At 38.4% G+C, this 17,498-nt stretch overlaps 1 protein-coding gene across 1 annotated transcript in view; it reads left to right on the top strand.

The window, feature by feature from the left end:
* Positions 1 to 17,498, top strand: part of LOC124775752 — a 357,417-nt gene that overhangs the window by 101,392 nt on the left and 238,527 nt on the right. The window contains exon 7 of the mRNA XM_047250614.1: positions 12,166 to 12,407. Within this exon, the coding sequence (XP_047106570.1) occupies positions 12,166 to 12,407 (242 nt within the window). The remainder of the gene's footprint in view (positions 1 to 12,165; positions 12,408 to 17,498) is intronic.

Below are 17,498 nucleotides of genomic sequence, written 5' to 3' on the forward strand. Positions count from 1 at the left end.
TAATCTTCTGTGAAATTTGTTTACTTAGTTTTGAGTACTAAAATTTATAACTCCTGTTGGTCGAAGTTTGTGATCAATGCTTTTCCAATGTACCTCTCTGTCAGTGTTGGTACTTTCAGCATGAGAACCATGCTGAGATCCTCGTTGTACTGGGACTGTGGACAGGGTGTGACCAGTCTTAAAAGCAACCAGTTCAAGTACAGCTGTACCAGCTGAGAAATAAAATTTTAAAATAATTTTCTCCCTACTCCCTCTCAACACGTGGCTGTTGCACATTCTTCTGCCTTCTGCAGAATTAGAATATTAACGTTTTATAAAATGCAAGTGATTGAAAAGATTAAAAACTCCTTTGGACAGGCAGTGCCTGAGAACTCCTTTGAACAGGCAGTGCTATCAAAGGGGCCTTATGAGCTAAGGGAGGGTGGTTTTAGTGTTACATAATAATCAGATGTGTGCAGGTGCGATTTTTACAGTCATCATTTTGATATTTTCTGTGGTTTCAGGGTGGTTGCAGTTACAGAGAACATTTTGTTTGATGTTTTCTTGCCTTTCAAAGCCTTGATTCTGGTGGACCAGGGCAGTGGCGGAGCAACATGGTGTGTTGTGTTGGTGAAGCGGCATGGTCATTAGCTGCAGCTAGGTTGATTCACAGCTGCTGGGAGTAAATGGTGCTTACCAAGCTCCTGCTCATCCCATGAATTGTCCAACTGTGGAACTCCAACACTCTGTGTGGTTGCATTGGTGAGGGTCCAGGGGGAGATTAAACAGTAAAAAAGAGGTTTAATTCTAAAAAGTTCTCTGATAAAGTTGCCACATTGCTGAATTCTGATAATTATGTCAAGAACGAGGGGGCCAAGACTTACAAGTACAGGTGTTACCCAGCATGTTGTACCTGATGCTATAATATGGCTGAAGGCCAGCTAAATTAGGACGTGAACTTTATTTAGTGTCGGTGAATATATGTGACTGTCATTCTTTGTATTAACTGTTACGTAAGTATTACTTGGGTTCTTAGTAAACCACAGTCCAATCATCCTTAATTTTTCTAGAAACTTTCCCAGTGCTTGCTCTACTTACTCATGGAGGCTTACAGAAGTAAACCATTACAAATAGGTTGAACTCTTATTACAGATTTGAAAGAAATTTATGCATTAGGCACATTAATCCAGATAAAAGACCAATTAAGCTGCAGACTACAACTCAGATTCTGGGCACAATATTTTGGTTATATGTGGTGTCAGATCTGTAGAGAAATGTTCATGATTTATTGGTATGGGCACACCTGGCATAAAGTCTCATCATTCTGGGTGGAGGGGGAGGGGACAGGTGTTCAGTAATAAACCCATTATCATCAGTACGTCACTGCTATCTGTCTGTACTAAACACTGTCAACTTCAACATTTTCTTAACATATTCACCATTACTATTTGTGCATGCTCCAAGGTACAAATTCAATGAGGTGAAACTTAGAAACATGGTTGTCTCTTGATTCCACAAACGCAGCAAGTGAATTCAAACAATGACGAGAAATTCTACTACCCTTTTATAGCTAATTGTCTTGTATGACACCCATTAAAATAAATAGTAAAATTGGCTGTGAAGCATTTTTAAGCAAAGTATTATACTATTTAGTGGAAAAAGTAGTCCACTCTGTCACTAATTAATAGTTCATTTCATCTCACATATCTACAGTTTAATGCAAGTACTGCTTCACTTTCATACAGTTCAGCTAAATACCTCAATAATACACAAAGTCATATACTATTCACATTGACAGTTCAGTATTTCACTACATACCTAATGCTTCAACTGAAACATCCTTTGTAGTCAGGGCTTACACAAGTAGCTCTTAACAATTAAACATAGAACTTCAGAAGGGTATCTAGTACCTCCCGCCGCGGAAGTTGAACACGCGCCAGAACAAATGGATGTGGCCAGCCCATAGAGGGCGCCGCGTCCGTGGCGGCTCTTCCACGCAGCGGCTCTCGCACAGCGAGGGTGCCACCGTTACACCATGTGCAGACCGCGGCCAATAGCCGCTCCCTCCGGTTTCGTATACAGGGACCCGCTCTGTGTAGTCCAGTCGAACCGGTACTTGCTCTGGATTGCGTCTCTATCACGGCGGTACTGCGTTCTGGTCGTTGCTCGTTGTTGACATTTGCCTGGCTCTGGTTCCGAGTGGATTTACTGTTGGTGTTTGGTGTTGTGGTTTCTACAAGCCTCCATTGTTTATCTCTTTCTTGTTGTGTCGGTCATAGTCGGTCGTTGTTGGTTGTTGTCGGTTGTTGTTGCTCTGTCGTCCGACTTCTCCTTGTGTTTACCTGGTGGTGTGTGCTTCACCGCTGGCAGCTTCCCCGCCTGGCGGCTCCGATCCCGCAGCCCAAGGCGTTCCCGCGGTTGGTTTTGGTTACTACAGGGTACATGCCTCTGTAATTGCCTTGTGGCCGAGACTCAAGAACAACTTTCTTAGGCAATCTCACAAGTTACTTACAGTAACCCTTTTTCCTATAGACGCCATAAGGCAATTCCCAAAAATACTAGAACTAGAGGAACTAAAATCTTGCTAGGCAATGTTGTGATTAATGTGTGTCCTTGTCTGTGCCACTCATTAATTTGTGCAATGGCAATCCATACTGATCTGCCATTTTTCATGAACAGTGAGTCTGTTAGTGGATCCCAGCAAATGGTCATCTGTAAGATTGAGTTGCATCAGCCAGTTGTCATGAGAGTGTACCTCCAAGGGTAGTTCAGGTATATACAACAGAAACGGTTCCAGGCTTACACAGAAATAGTATTCTAGTTGCAGTAATAGCTTAAAAGAAGGTGTGATAACTTTGTAATGGGAACTATTGAATAGCAAACTGCTACTATTCATAGTGACAAGTAGGTCTGTGGAATGCATCTATGGTCATAACAGATGGTATAGTCATACAGTTTACTTTTATGGAGAGGAATAAATATGGGTGACTCTACTGCAGTCACAATCCGTGGGCACGGGGGGTTTGCTGATTTCCATCAACATACGGGCTATCTCACTGTCAGAACTGTCTGTTCGAATCATTAAGTCTGATTGGAAATAATTCTTTGTTTTAAAACAGTGTTGCAAGTGAGCAAGTGTTATGGTAGGCTGTGTTTGTCAGTAATTGCTAACTGCTAGTAAGTCATGGTCTGCCAGGTTATGTGGTTCTGCATGTTTCCCATGCAACAGGAAAAGTATGTAACCAATTGTATTCAATTTTGCAGCTGGTGCAGGTAATTGGTAGGTTTACCCATACAGTGAGCCTGTCATGTGCTTACAGAGCAAAGCTCAGTTTTCAATGCTACTAGTTGGTTTGAAAAATAAATAAATAAATAAATAAATACAGAGTTGGTGTCTGTTTCGCAACTTCGACTGAATATTAATGCTAACCAGGTTGGTACTAGGCTTAGGTCAAGATAAATTTCAAAATCATGGATTTACACATGGAGGATTTTACAGGTAAGAGGATGGAATGTTTTTTGATAGGATTGGGAAATATGGTTCTACTTCCAAATTATAGCTTTCCAGTCAATCCCTGTCTTGCGCACTACATAACATTGCTGATTTGTCACTGGACTGAAAGCAGAAATTCATAGGGGAGGGACGAGTTATAAGGGGCAATCAGAAAGTTTCCATTTGAAGGTGTTGCTGCAGTGTATATGCAACATAGTGCAAGTGTGATGAGCTTATATAAGCACTGACATATAGGCAAGGGATTATTGTGGCATTAGTGTCTTTCCAACATGTGTGCAGTAAGTGCAGAATTGTGAACTATGGCGACATTATTAGCAACTGCATCGAAACAGGACCAGAGTGCTGTTATTCTTTCCTTGGCTGCCGAAAGACAGATGCTGGCAGACATCCATTGGCGAATAAAGAATGTGTATGGGGCAGCAAGTCTGTCAAAAACTGCCATTGTGGATTGGTGCAACAATGGGTGCTGCTTTTCTATAATAACAGACGTCCCCGTATCGCAAATGTTGTAATGCGGAAGTTACACCAACTCAAGTGGGAGACACTCAGACACCTGCCCTGTAGTGCTGATCTTTCCCCATTTGATCATCGTGCCTTCTGTTCCTTAATAAATCTTCGAAGGATTGACGATTCCTATCAGAGGCAAATATTCAGCAGGCGGGTACAGACTTCTTCATGCTGAAGGACACAGTTTTTTAGTAGATAGGTATCTTCAGCCTGGTGCATTGCTGATGAGATAATTGTCTCAATGATCATGGCAATTTTTCTTGATCTGGACTGTTTGGCCTTCAAATGGAAATGTTTTGATTGTTCGTTATAGAACAGACTGACTGGTTGCTTTTTTATGGTTCTGGTATAGATAGATAATAGATGAGGTCTGGGGACAATGGCAGATGCAGTTGACAAGGGAAAAGCACAAACATGAAATACATACCGAGATATTCTGACCTAGCAAGAGTCGACACTGAAAGTGTAGGGTTTTTGGCGACAAGGTAGCTGCACTGGTCGTATACGTGATTGTATATGAAAGGAAAGAGGTCACACCCAATGGCAAAACCTGGGTGGCTTATTGGCCCAATGGCACATGGAGTGTACAGATTATATTGTGTAAATCAGTTCTCTGCATAAGAATGTTGCAGTGAGCTGGCAGTTTCTGAGGAATAATAAACAGAAGACACCTTTTAACATAGGGGCAAGTAAGGTAGCTATGAGTGGGTTGGTAGCACAGACAACGGTACATCAGACAACAAGTAATTAAACATTACACAACATACAAGGCAATAACATAGCAAATAATGACATATCAACTAGCAAGTATCATGATCAGTGAGGCAGTTGCCGTCACATCACATCTGCACTGTGTCTCCAAAGGAAATCCATGTGTTGGCAGTAAATACTGAATTCATATCAGTGGATAGTGTCTACATCCCCGCAGTTCACATAACTGAAATTGTATATGTAATTTGAAGGGAGATCACTGCTTTCAGCTGCTGTGGGACATTATGCGGAATCAGCGGTGATGAGCAAAAATGGTGTTCTCAGCTGCGGATTCCCCATGGTATCTGTTCCTTGAGACATGCCTGAAAGAAGAGATATCATGAATTTATATAACTGAAATTCATTTAGCTGCACTATTGGACAGGGAAATGATGTGATATAGAAGAAAGTAACCAAGGAGGCATTCGATGACAGGATAACAAGAGAGGTATGTGTAAGTATCTTCAGACCATTTTACAAAGCAGCATGTAGTAGACGATAATGATCTCGTTGTTACTCTAATCCATACTGGCAGTAGTACATGTGCTGTAGTTAGGGTAGCGAGTAGTGGCTGCCTTGAGATTCAACAGGCATGTCATGAAGATATTATATGTGATGCTTTGTTGAAGATAAAGACACAAGTACTGACATGCCCACAGAGCTAGGGTGTGGTGTCACCGCCAGACACCACACTTGCTAGGTGGTAGCCTTTAAATCGCCCACGGTCTGTTAGTATACGTCGGACCCGCGTGTCACCACTATTGGTGATTGCAGACCGAGCGCCGCCACACGGCAGGTCTAGTCTAGAGAGAGACTCCCTAGCACTCGCCCCAGTTGTACAGCCGACTTTGCTAACGATGGTTCACTGTCTACATATGCTCTCATTTGCAGAGACGACAGTTTAGCATAGCCTTCAGCTACGACCTAGCAAGGCGCCATATTCAGTTACTATAAGTACTATCTTCAAGAATGTATTCTGAACAGATAATATTGTGACTCATGTATGTACCATCAAGAGCGACATTCATCATTAATGGATTAAAGTTAAGTATCAGACTAATTACATCCGCTTCCTGCATTCTCATTCCGTGTCATGTTCCAGACCTCACGTCAGTATAGTTCTTCCCTTCTCACGCCAGCCTGCGTGAGCTAAAACGCGTGCATTTCGGCCTCCACTCGTAACACGGTGTTGGCTCTTCTGCTAACACAAAGTAGGATATTGGCATGGAAAAGATAAGACACACTCATATTGAATAATGAGTAAGTGTGGTTAGCCCAGTCTCTTTTTAGTCCATACAAAGCAAGTTCCAAGACCTCTAAGTGAATCTGACCTCGATATTTGGAAGAGCTAACACCTCTAACTGTTATTCCAACTTCAATGGAATCAGTATTCCTTAAGTTCTTGGTTATATAAAGGTCTTCCATTTGTAACAAGAATCATACAGGAACCAACAGAGAGACAAGACTGGGACTCAACAAATGTGTTTGATGAGAGGCAGTGATAGGTCTCTTATAATGCTAGGAGAGTGGCTGTACTTTCAACAGTTATGTGGAGTTAAAGAAGACTCTAAAAATATAATAATAAATAAATAAACAAATAAAGAGGTAGATAGATAAAGAGAGATATGAGGGGTAGGGTGCTGAGTACGTACAGACCAGGACACGTGTGAGGGTGTTGTTGAATGCGTGTCCTGGTAGAGGAGTCAAACTGATTCAGTTGGTGTGGAAATATAGATTAGGCACATGACCATGTAGTCAGTATGGGCGATCATGTTAAACATAGGTGACAAGGATATGCAGTTGCATTAGGAGGCCAGGGGAACCAATTGGCACTCTGAAAAATGAGACTGGTGCCACATTCAGTGAATATCAAGCTCATGGTTAAAAACCACATGGATGGAAGCATTGAAGTAGGGGTGAATGGAATGACATTGAGCATAGAGATTGCGAAAAGGTGTTGGAGTTGTATATTTGAAGGACATCATTATATTGGCAGGCCGAAAAAATGTGTCTCAAGCTACCTTGTTCTGTCTACAACAACAGTAGTGTTAAAACTTGTGCTATAGTTGTAGCAAATACTTTTCCGACACCAGTGTAAGTAGTGCATGCAGTACAGTGCAAAATTAGTTAGGAGGTAATGAGTGAAAGTAAGAACAACAAATACAGTGCTGTTATCCTTTTAGGAGATTAATACATTCTTACAGTTTCAGCTTACCAGTCATCAGTGGGTGTGGAAGACCTAAAATTTTCTGAAATGGGTACATTCCAGGTGGTTGAAGAACATGTTGATAACACAGTTACAAAGGAACATTTCTTGAGCCCATCATAAAGAAAGCTTTAGTATCAGGGTATATAAGTGACAGAATTCTCAGAATAGCCCTTTTGGGACATTGTTAACCAGTATTTGCCAACAAAGACAATAATGACAGAGTACTCCAATCATAACATGTACTGGTGACACAGTTTGATGAAGGCATCATTGTGAAGCCAATAGGTACTGGTGACACAGTTTGATGAAGACATTATTATGAGGCCCATAGGAAAATTAAAATGTGATGATGGCACAACTTAAGTTGTTCTGGATCAGGTATCCAATCACATAGATAATGAGTAACGATAACACTAAATGTGCTATGTGGTTTCAATATTAGGACAATAGCACTAACGAGAGAGTGTTCCATGAAATTATGAATTTATGAAACAATTTACGATCTTGCGAAGAAAGTATCATGGGTAGTGTATCAAGTGTGGAAACTCATAATAGAAGTTTACAGCTGAGAAGCATATTAAGAAATCATTAAGGGATGGGTACAACAGATCATAATTATTATTAGTAAGCAAAAACAAAATGAAACTGCTTTTCAACTCATAAATAAAATGGTAGGAATGTGAAAAAATACATGACCACGAATGAATTTTAACAATAACCAGAACCTAAAAGAGCTGAAGTTGGTGCAACTGCCTCACAGCCTAATATTGTCATGGTGTATACCTTGACAAGGAATAAAAATTTCCTGGGTTTTCCCAGATTTCCTGTTTAAAATACACTTTTTCCCAGGTGAGTATGCTCTTTTTCATGGGTAGAAATGCACTTTCTCTATCTTAAGTGATAGCATACTTTTCCTTGGAATTTTAAAACTTGTCTGTTCTTTGAGTGAGTGGTGAAGGTTTTATAGACTGATTTAGAACTTCCTGGCACTTTAGGAAACAAAACTCACCAAAGCGTGACACATTTTGGAGAGATTTTTGATGTGCAGCAATATGTACACTGCTTATTTTATTATTATGAAAGTATAAATATGAATTCCACCAAACACTGAACGTTAGTTTCTAAAGCATTGAAATCAAGATTGCGATGTGTGAGCCAGTCACAGCTTCCATCATGTGATCTCTCCAGCCAATGACAGTAGATATACAGAGCATAGGACACATGATGTAGTCAGCCAGTAGCAACATCACTGTTAAGTAGCATGAACACACAAATAGGAGAAGTTAATGGTTTAAATTGATATACATATAGTATAGCTACAAGAAAAGCTTAGCTTTCACATATAATATGGGTCTTTCTTGCATGTGTTACCCTTTAAAATATATCAGACATAAATGTCCCAGTAAAATTTTAAAGAAATGCATCACACATTATCACACATAACATAATTCATCTTGTGTAAAAGGAAATTTACTTTGAAAGTAATGCTTCTTAAATGACTATTCACAATATATTCCCATGATCTGTTAGAAACAGATTCATTTGAGGAGTTACCAGAGAATGCCAAAAACTAAGCATTACTGTGCATGCGCAGCTACGATGATGTAGGAAGCCTATGCTTGGTGTTTGCTGTGCTCATATGCCTTTTGCCGCATTTCTGTTTGGAATTTTGTGTGTAGTGGGGCATTACGTGACCATGTGCAGCACTGTGGAGTGTTGTTTGGAGGGGATATAAGGAGCTTTACTTACGGCAATTGTTTTATCGTATCCTGTCCAGATAAGGAATGCAAAATACAAAAGGAGTCCTTGGCATAATATTCATTTCAACACTAGACTGTACAACTCAAAGTAACCTTATACTTTGCTATGTGGTGATAAGGATTACAAAATACAAAAGGCGTCCTTGGCATAATATTCATTTCAAAACTAGACTTTACAACTCAAAGTAACCTAATATTTTGCTGTGTGGTGAATTAACATATATTTTGTTTTTATTCACTCTGTGAAATACTGTTACATAGCATTTACAATCAGGTTTTCATCCATACAGCACTGCAAAAGGGGAATACAGATTTCTTTTAAAAAATACATTTTTTGTGTACACCAGAACGAAGGACAATAAGTTTTTCATGACTTTTTCAAATTGTATAAAAAGTTAACAAGGTTGTTTGTGAAGCCACAAAACTTTATAATAATTGGAAGTTTCTACTCCAGGAGTTAATAAAAAAGCCTTGTGCGGAGTTATGATAAAACACAGTGATCTGCCAGTGCATAATTTACTGAAGAATGGCATTTTGTAAATTTAAGAGGTAAACAACAAAAATTAAGAAATAATGTCAAGCTTAGAGGAGGTACTAGACAAGTGTTGAAACATGTCTTGTGATTGAAAAACATTGGTTTTCATGAAAGGCAGTTATGTAAAATTCTGCTAAAGCTGTAAATATATTTGAAACAAAACATGTTATTCAGTACTATGTATTTAGGGGCCATTAATTTAGGTTCATATGTAAAAAGCATTAAAAGATCTTACATTATGTTATAAAAGAAACAGGACATTAGAGACTACTCCAAGGGCATTGAAATTTCATAAACTTTACTGAAATGCATAGTTTGCATAAAGTGCACGTTCAAATGTCCAGAGTCACAATGAAGTAGGCTCCTACCTGGTATTTAATGAAGCTTTTCCATGTGGCTATGGGATGCCAGTTGCCATATAGTACCAGTATTATTTCATGTTTGGTTCTTTATTATGTGTACTTGAAGTTCAGTGAATAGTTGACACTAGAAAATAGTATGGAATGAAACACTTTGTTTCAAATAAGTTGACTGCTTCTGCAGAAAAAATTAATAAAGACAAATTTCTTTTGCAAATCGACAAAAATAACTTCAATTTCTGCAAGGCAATTAATTCTTGAATTCCACTAATATGCAAGTGAAATAAAATCAGAAAACAGAAACTAATAACATATTTTAGTCATCCGTAATTACGTGTACTTTAATTCAGTTGATAGCTCCCAACCACAGAAATCCATTTTGTTATCATTTGATGTGAGAGTGAAGAGAAAACTGGAAAATCACAAAACGTAAACACGGACCACGTGCAGACTAGCACCGACCCCCTTCCCGCACTGCACTACAAGTCAGACTGTCTTGCGCATATGCAAATCTGGCTGCTTGTGCGCACCAGAAAATTTTTCCTGGTAGCATCTGGCTGCTTAACAGCAACACTTTTAAGTCGCTGGAAGCAGAAGAGGACACTACTCATATGTGACTTCAACTCTGCATGTTTGCATATGACTGCTGGCAACTGCTCAAATGAACCTCATTTAAACATTTGTGATGCCACACTCATCAAAAACAGTTTGTTGTCATGATGTATTGCATAGTCTTTGCAAAGCCTTTGATATATTTTGCTGTAGGGCCATTCCATGCCAAGTGGTCTAATATCGACAAATGTTCCCACATGACCCTCATGGATTTTGATTAAATTTTGTATGAACATTCACACATGTTCTCAATGAACACTGGTAAAGCTTCAGTTTCAGAAATTCAATATTTGAAGAGATATAGTCACTTGTTTGAAACCATAGCACAGTTTCCAAAAGTGCATCCTTGAATTTTCAGCAACTTTGAGATGAGATATCTCTGTAAGTATTTGCATGAAAGAAACAAAACTTGGCCATCTTATACAACTTTTAGAGCTCCTTAAAGTGAAATATTAAGAAAAGGATTTCTGAGCAATTTTCATATAGATAATTTGAAACAAAGTTGGGCGAAAAAATAGCTGTTTAAAAAAAATGCGAACTTTAGTTTTTTATATCTCCAAAAGTAATTGTGGGATGTACATGAAACTTTGTACACCATAACTCACCAACACAAGGTCTTAGAATACAAAATTTCATTTTCCTATTGCTTTCCATTATTTCACAAATCTAGGGTGAAGTTGACGATTTTTCAAAAGTGCTAAAAATGGGTATTTTTAATCAAATTTTTTCAAAAAAAGTGTTATCTCCAACCTCTTCTAAACTATGGTCATTAGAAAGAGCATATTCTAAACTATTTAGAAAAGTGGATTTGGTTTTGCAATGCAAGCATATAAAGCCCTAAAAAGTAGCATCATCAAAGAGGCGCACTGGAAGTTTGAATACATTTTTCTGGCACTCAAATTATACCTGAAACCTTTTATTATGATTAATAAATGTTTATTAGTGCCTTGAATAATTAAAATAAAAAGATCTGGTAAATAGGCAATGAGACTGTCAGAAAAACTTGAAAACTATGAGAAGTAGCACTTCTGCTTTTATCATAAGTGTTCATATGCATAAAACTCTTCTTATTTGTAAAAAAAAAAAAAAAAAAAAAAAAAAAAAATTGACAGATCATAAAGAATTCAATGAATAATAGCTTCATATTTTTTGTACTTCTCAAAATTGTAAATATTTACAAGTGGAAAATGACCTAATTTTTGTATTCAATTGTATAAAACATTTTTCCAAAAAAGAATCGGTTTGCTTGAACCATGCATCAAGTGATGTAAATTTTCCGATCAGTATTGCAGAGATTTTAATACCTAGGTGTTGTAACCTGTGAATTTTTGTCTTAAAGTTATTAGGGAAACGTGAAATTGGTTGGTTAAACATCTAAGAGTTTTAATTTTGTATTTAATCACACTTAAATGTAGCCTACTAGCTTGGTAAATACGTAACCACTAGTTTCACAGAGAAAATTCACAGGATTCGCTGTTTATAGAAAATATAATGGTAACAAGTACTTTAACAATCAGATTGTTTCATTATTGTGAGCCTTGTTTGAACAATCAGTATTTCAGTGGTGTGTCTGCAGCATAGTGAGTGGGTTCTCTTGAGTGAGTGTGGCTTGTTAAGTGATTCGTAAGACCATCAAAGTTTGTAATCTAATTTACAAAAAATTGTTTTGATTGTGTCTTTTATAGCATATATCTCTTATTAGATTTTTTCATTGGTATTATACATTGTGTATAATTTCATTCAATAGCAATTTGTCTGAAAATTAAGCAGATTATAGTTTGCACTTAGAGGCCAAATACATTATTTAGTTACTGATTAGAGATTGATGCAGAAGGGAACAGCATACCTTCCTGCTCAATTGGTCAAGGAGATAGTGGAACAAAGTGTCATGTCACTTTCTTTGCCAAAAAAGGTGCTCTAAAATGGTTTGCGTGTTTTAGTGATGAGGAAAAAGAGTTGTTGGTCCGACGTTCTGAAGCAAAGCTGGACAGTACCTCTCAAGTTTGCCTACACCATGAAGCCCTGTTATTGACACAATATGAGAGGTTACAAAAAAAATGCTTCAATCCCTTTGGGAATGTGAATCATAATGTTAAGGCAGGAATTCGCACTCTTGAAACTGAAACAGCTAATAAGGCTTCTGATATGTTGAAGAAGCAGCTTGTTAATAACATAAAGCCAGGTCAGAAAATTTGTCCAGCTTGCAGGACTACCTTAAATAAATACTTCTACGAAGCTTTATCAGCCTCATCATCACATTCTGATGAGGACTTTACACCAAAAGAAGAATTAAATAGTAGCTTGTTGTCTAGCGGTATTTCACCCCTGAAGAGAACAGTAAGCTACAGAGATAAGCCCCAATATGTGAAGAAGAAAATTCAAAAGGTTCAAAATGTGATTAAAAACAGAATTGTAAATGCAATGGGAGTAAACTGACAAGTAGAAGATGCTAGTGAAATTAAGGAATGTGGAAACTGTGCCGACTATGCACATTTGCTGATCGAACTGAAAGCCAAGATGCAGAATGCAATTCATAAAGAACAGATGCAAATTTTAACCTTGGCACCTGTAAGTTGGACAGTCAGGCAAACAGCAGCTCAGTTCGGTGTGTCCGAAAGAATGGTGAAGAATGCTCAGAAGCTTAAGGCAGAGAAGGGCATTTTGGCACTTCCCGAAATTAGGCAAAGCAGGAAATTACCAGCAGAAGTTGTTAGTAGAGTGCGAAATTTTTGTGAAGATGATGAGTACAGTAGGCTGTGCCCTGGAAAAAAAGATAGTATTTCAGTTACACTTTTAGATAGAAAGACATACATGCAGAAAAGATTGTTACTTTGCAATTTACGGGAAATGTATGTTATCTATAAGAATATAAATGGTCCTGAAATAGGGTTCTCAGAGTTTTGTGAACTTAAACCCAAATGGCGTGTAACAGTAGGATCAGCTAGAATGCATGCAGTTTGCATCTGTACAATTCACCAAAATGTTAAGCTTATGCTTAGCGGAGCTGGTATATGTGAAAATTATAAGGAGATTCTCAGCAAGGCAGTTTGCAGTTTGAACTCTAAACAGTGCATGCTACATCGCTGTGAAAGGTGTCCTGGGCCCGAAGCTATAGCATCTGAAATTGCTAGCTATTTCCTAGATCATGAGCCACAGGAAGTTATTGTGTTTAAGCAATGGATACATACCGATTGGGCCACACTGTACACGAAGCAAATGGTAGTGGATGAATTTATTGAAGATGTAAAAAATAAAATATGGAGTCTGTCATGCCATCATTACATTGCCAAGCATCAAAGCTTGCATCTTAAAGGCCTTAAATGTCATCTGAAAGACGAAGAGCTTGTTGCCCTAATGGATTTTGCAGAAAATTATTCCTTTATCACTCAGGATGCTGTGCAAGGCTTCCACTGGGACAATGGTCAAGCAACAATTCATCCATTTGTTATCTACTTTTGTCAAAATGAGAAAGTGGAATCTATAAGTTTTTGCATTATCAGTGATTGTTTGTGGCATGACACTATTACAGTTCACGTTTTTGTCAAGGAGCTCATCAAATATATAAAAGCACGGTTTGCACAGATATCCCACATTCATTATTTCAGTGATGGTTCCAGTGCTTAATATAAAAATTTCAAGAATTTCCTAAATTTGTGCTATCATAAGAGTGATTTTGGAATGACAGCCGAATGGAATTTTTTTGCTACTAGTCACGGGAAATCACCTTGTGATGGGATTGGAGGTACCACAAAGCGGTTAGCAGCAAGAGCAAGCTTGCAACAGCCACTTAATGGACTATCCACTAGATCTGTTTCACTTCTGCTCTGAAAAGATTAATGGAATTAAATTTGTTTTTGTCAGTAAAGATGAAATTAAAAAAATATTGTGTCACAAGAAGAGAGGTTTAAAACTGAACAAACTGTAGCAGGCACTAGAGAAAATCATCACTTTTTACCTATTGATGAAACAACAATTCAGGTCAGCAGAGTTTCAAATGACTGTTCATCTTTTCTAGCTAAAATGGGTCACAGTAATGAAGGAGGCATATTAATGTCTGCTCTCCAACCAGGACAAAATGTTGCATGCATCTATGAAAACGTGTGGTGGATTGGGGATATCTGTGAGACCTCCACAGAGCAAAGGGATGCATTAATAAACTTTATGCGCCCACATGGTCCAGCAAATTCATTTTATTGGTCACCAAGAAGTGACAAGTGCTGGGTTCCGGAATACCACATTATTGCAGTTATTCCAGCTCCATCAGTAAATTCGTCTGGCCGGCAATACACCATTCCTCTTGATATTCATCAGAAAATTAATGTAGCATATCAAAAATTGAAATAGGTTAGAGGAAACAATCTAAGGAACCCAAGAGTGCCTTCTAATTTTACACAGGGCACTTAAATAATTTTACTATCAGGCTTGGGAACCTGTGTAAAGAAACCCTTATCAGGCTTGGGATCCTGTGGTAAAGAAACCCACCCATGGCTGTTGTTGCTAAGCTATCGGGCGTGGCCCCTATGGCAATGGGAATGCTGGTTTTCTCAGGTGAAATGAAACTAGTAGTGGTTAAGCCACCATGGACCATAGCAACTCATTTATACACTTCTTTTCCATGAGTAAGGTGGTGTTGTTCATTAAACAGGCAACTAATAATTAGATCATTATGCAAATAATTTTTATGATTTACATTCATTCTTAATAATAATTGTGTGTGTGTGTGTGTGTGTGTGTGTGTGTGTGTGAGAGAGAGAGAGAGAGAGAGAGAGAGAGAGAGAGAGAGAGAGTGGGGGGGGGGGGGGGGGTGAAAATTAATAAAAAGAAATAACATTGTTTCTATTTTTATTCTTTTGCTATTCGGACTTAAGCTAGGTCCTATTCATCAGGACTTTTTATTTCACTTATCCCAAACATTAATAAACATGTATAAGGCAAAATAAAATTTTTAGGCTATAATTTGAGTGCCAGAAAAATGTGTTCAAACTTCCAGTGCACCTCTTTGATGATGCTACTTTTTAGGGCTTTATATGCTTGCATTGCAAAACCAAATCCACTATTCTAGATAGTTTAAAATATGCTCTTTCTATTGACCATAGTTTAGAAGAGTTTGGAGATAACACTTTTTGAAAAATTTGACTAAAAATACCCATTTTTAGCACTTTTTGAAAAATCGTCAACTTTACCCTAGATTTGTGAAATAATGGAAAGCAAGAGGAGAATGAAATTTTATATTCTAAAACCTTGTGTTGGTGAGTTACGGTGTGCAAAGTTTCATGTACATCCCACAATTACTTTTGGAGATATAAAAAACTAAAGTTCTCATTTTTTTTAAAACAGCTATTTTTTCGCCCAACTTTGCTTCAAATTATCTATATAAAAATTGCTCAGAAATCCTTTTCTTAATATTTTACTTTAAAGAGCTCTAAAAGTTATATAAGATGGCCAAGTTTTGTTTCTTTCATGCAAATACTTACAGAGGTGTCTCATCTCAAAGTTGCTGAAAATTCAAGGACGCACTATAGAAAGCTGTGCTTTGGTCTTAAACAAGTGACTGTATCTCCAAAAGTATTGAATTTCTGAAACTGAAACTTTACCAGTGTTTCATTGAGAACATGTGTGAATGTTCATACAAAATTTCATCAAAATCCATGAGGGTCATGTGGGAGCCTCTAGACCACTTGGCATGGAATGACCCTGTAAGCAAATGCCTGTGTTGCTGTTGTTGTTGTGGTCTCCAGTCCTGAGACTAGTTTGATGCAGCTCTTCATGCTACTCTATCCTGCACAAGCTTCTTCATCTCCCAGTATTTACTGCAACATACATCCTTCTGAATCTGCTTAGTGTATTCATCTCTTGGTCTCCCTCTACGATTTTTACCCTCCACGCTGCCCTCTGATGCTAATTTGTGATCCTTTGATGCCTCAGAACATGTCCTACCAACTGGTCCCTTCTTCTTGTCAAGTTGTACCACAAACTCCTCTTCTCCCCAATTCTATTCAATACATCCTCATTAGTTATGTGATCTACCCATCTAATCTTCAGCATTCTTCTGTAGCATCACATTCGAAAGCTTCTATTCTCTTCTTGTCCAAACTATTTATCGTCCACGTTTCACTTCCATGCATGGCTACACTCCATACAAATACTTTCAGAAACGACTTCCTGACACTTAAATCTATAGTCGATGTTAACAAATTTCTCTTCTTCAGAAATGCTTTCCTTGCCATTGCCAGATGCCTGTATGCGCACTGTATTTTGTTACTGTGAATGGTGCATTTATTTTGGTGTTTGTCTCTCATTTATGATTTACTGCTGCAGTATTATTCTGTGGTATTAGGCTAAAATAAATTTTTTTCTAAGAGGTTCAGTTCTTACCATACAAAATTTAAAAAATGTAACTGAAAAATTCCCAGAATTCTAAAAATTTCTGGTTTTCTCCCAGATGAAAAAATTTCTGGGTTTTTCCTAGCTTTCCCAGGTTCCCGGGGTGTATACATCCTGATTGTTGATAGGTTTCAGTGGGAAAAAGGCCTCAGTGCACCCAATGTTATGGTGTTTCCATAGATGCAGCTGAGGTTGGAATGGCATCATGTAACTGCCTGGTTACAGAGGGTTCCAAATGAGGAAAAAAATATCAGCAGTGGCAGTTTTGTTCTTAATGGTAATTGCAGATTGTTATTGCTATACTGGGACATTACGACTCAGCATTCACACGAGAAAGAGTGTTCATGCTGCAGGTTGTGGATAGGAATGTGGGTGCATGTAGGTATGAAGAAGGTCGGTTTCCAGAGGACTTTCAGGAAATAGGGATGTGCTTGTGCTGTCACACATCAGGTGGACCAGTCAGTGGGAGGTCAATGAGAGGGGTGGCAAAACACGTGGCCTGGTCCAGCATTTCAGCATTCCAGGGTGGTGGAAGGGTGAGCCAGCTCGGTCAGTGTCTTGGGTCCAGCTAACTTTATTTACAGAGTTGTGAACGTGACTGGAGCATATGTTTGGTGAGCTCTAAGGGGAAGTTGAGGGTTGGGAATGGGTCTGGTTCGCTACATGATGGTGACACTTAAAAACCCTTGTCTGGACCTGGAGAAGTCTGAAGTTAGAGAAGCAGTTCATGCAGCTGTGATGGGAATCAATGTCAAAGATGTGAATTCCAGACAGCAGTGCAAAACAGTTTGCTGGCAGAATTAAGCCTGCCCAAGAGACCATCAAAAAGATGGAAGTAACAATTAGCAGGGATACAGAATATTCATAATAGGTACTCCTCAGGATATGA

Source organism: Schistocerca piceifrons, chromosome 1 (assembly GCF_021461385.2).
Source record: "Schistocerca piceifrons isolate TAMUIC-IGC-003096 chromosome 1, iqSchPice1.1, whole genome shotgun sequence".
Classification (NCBI taxonomy): Eukaryota; Metazoa; Arthropoda; class Insecta; order Orthoptera; family Acrididae; genus Schistocerca; species Schistocerca piceifrons.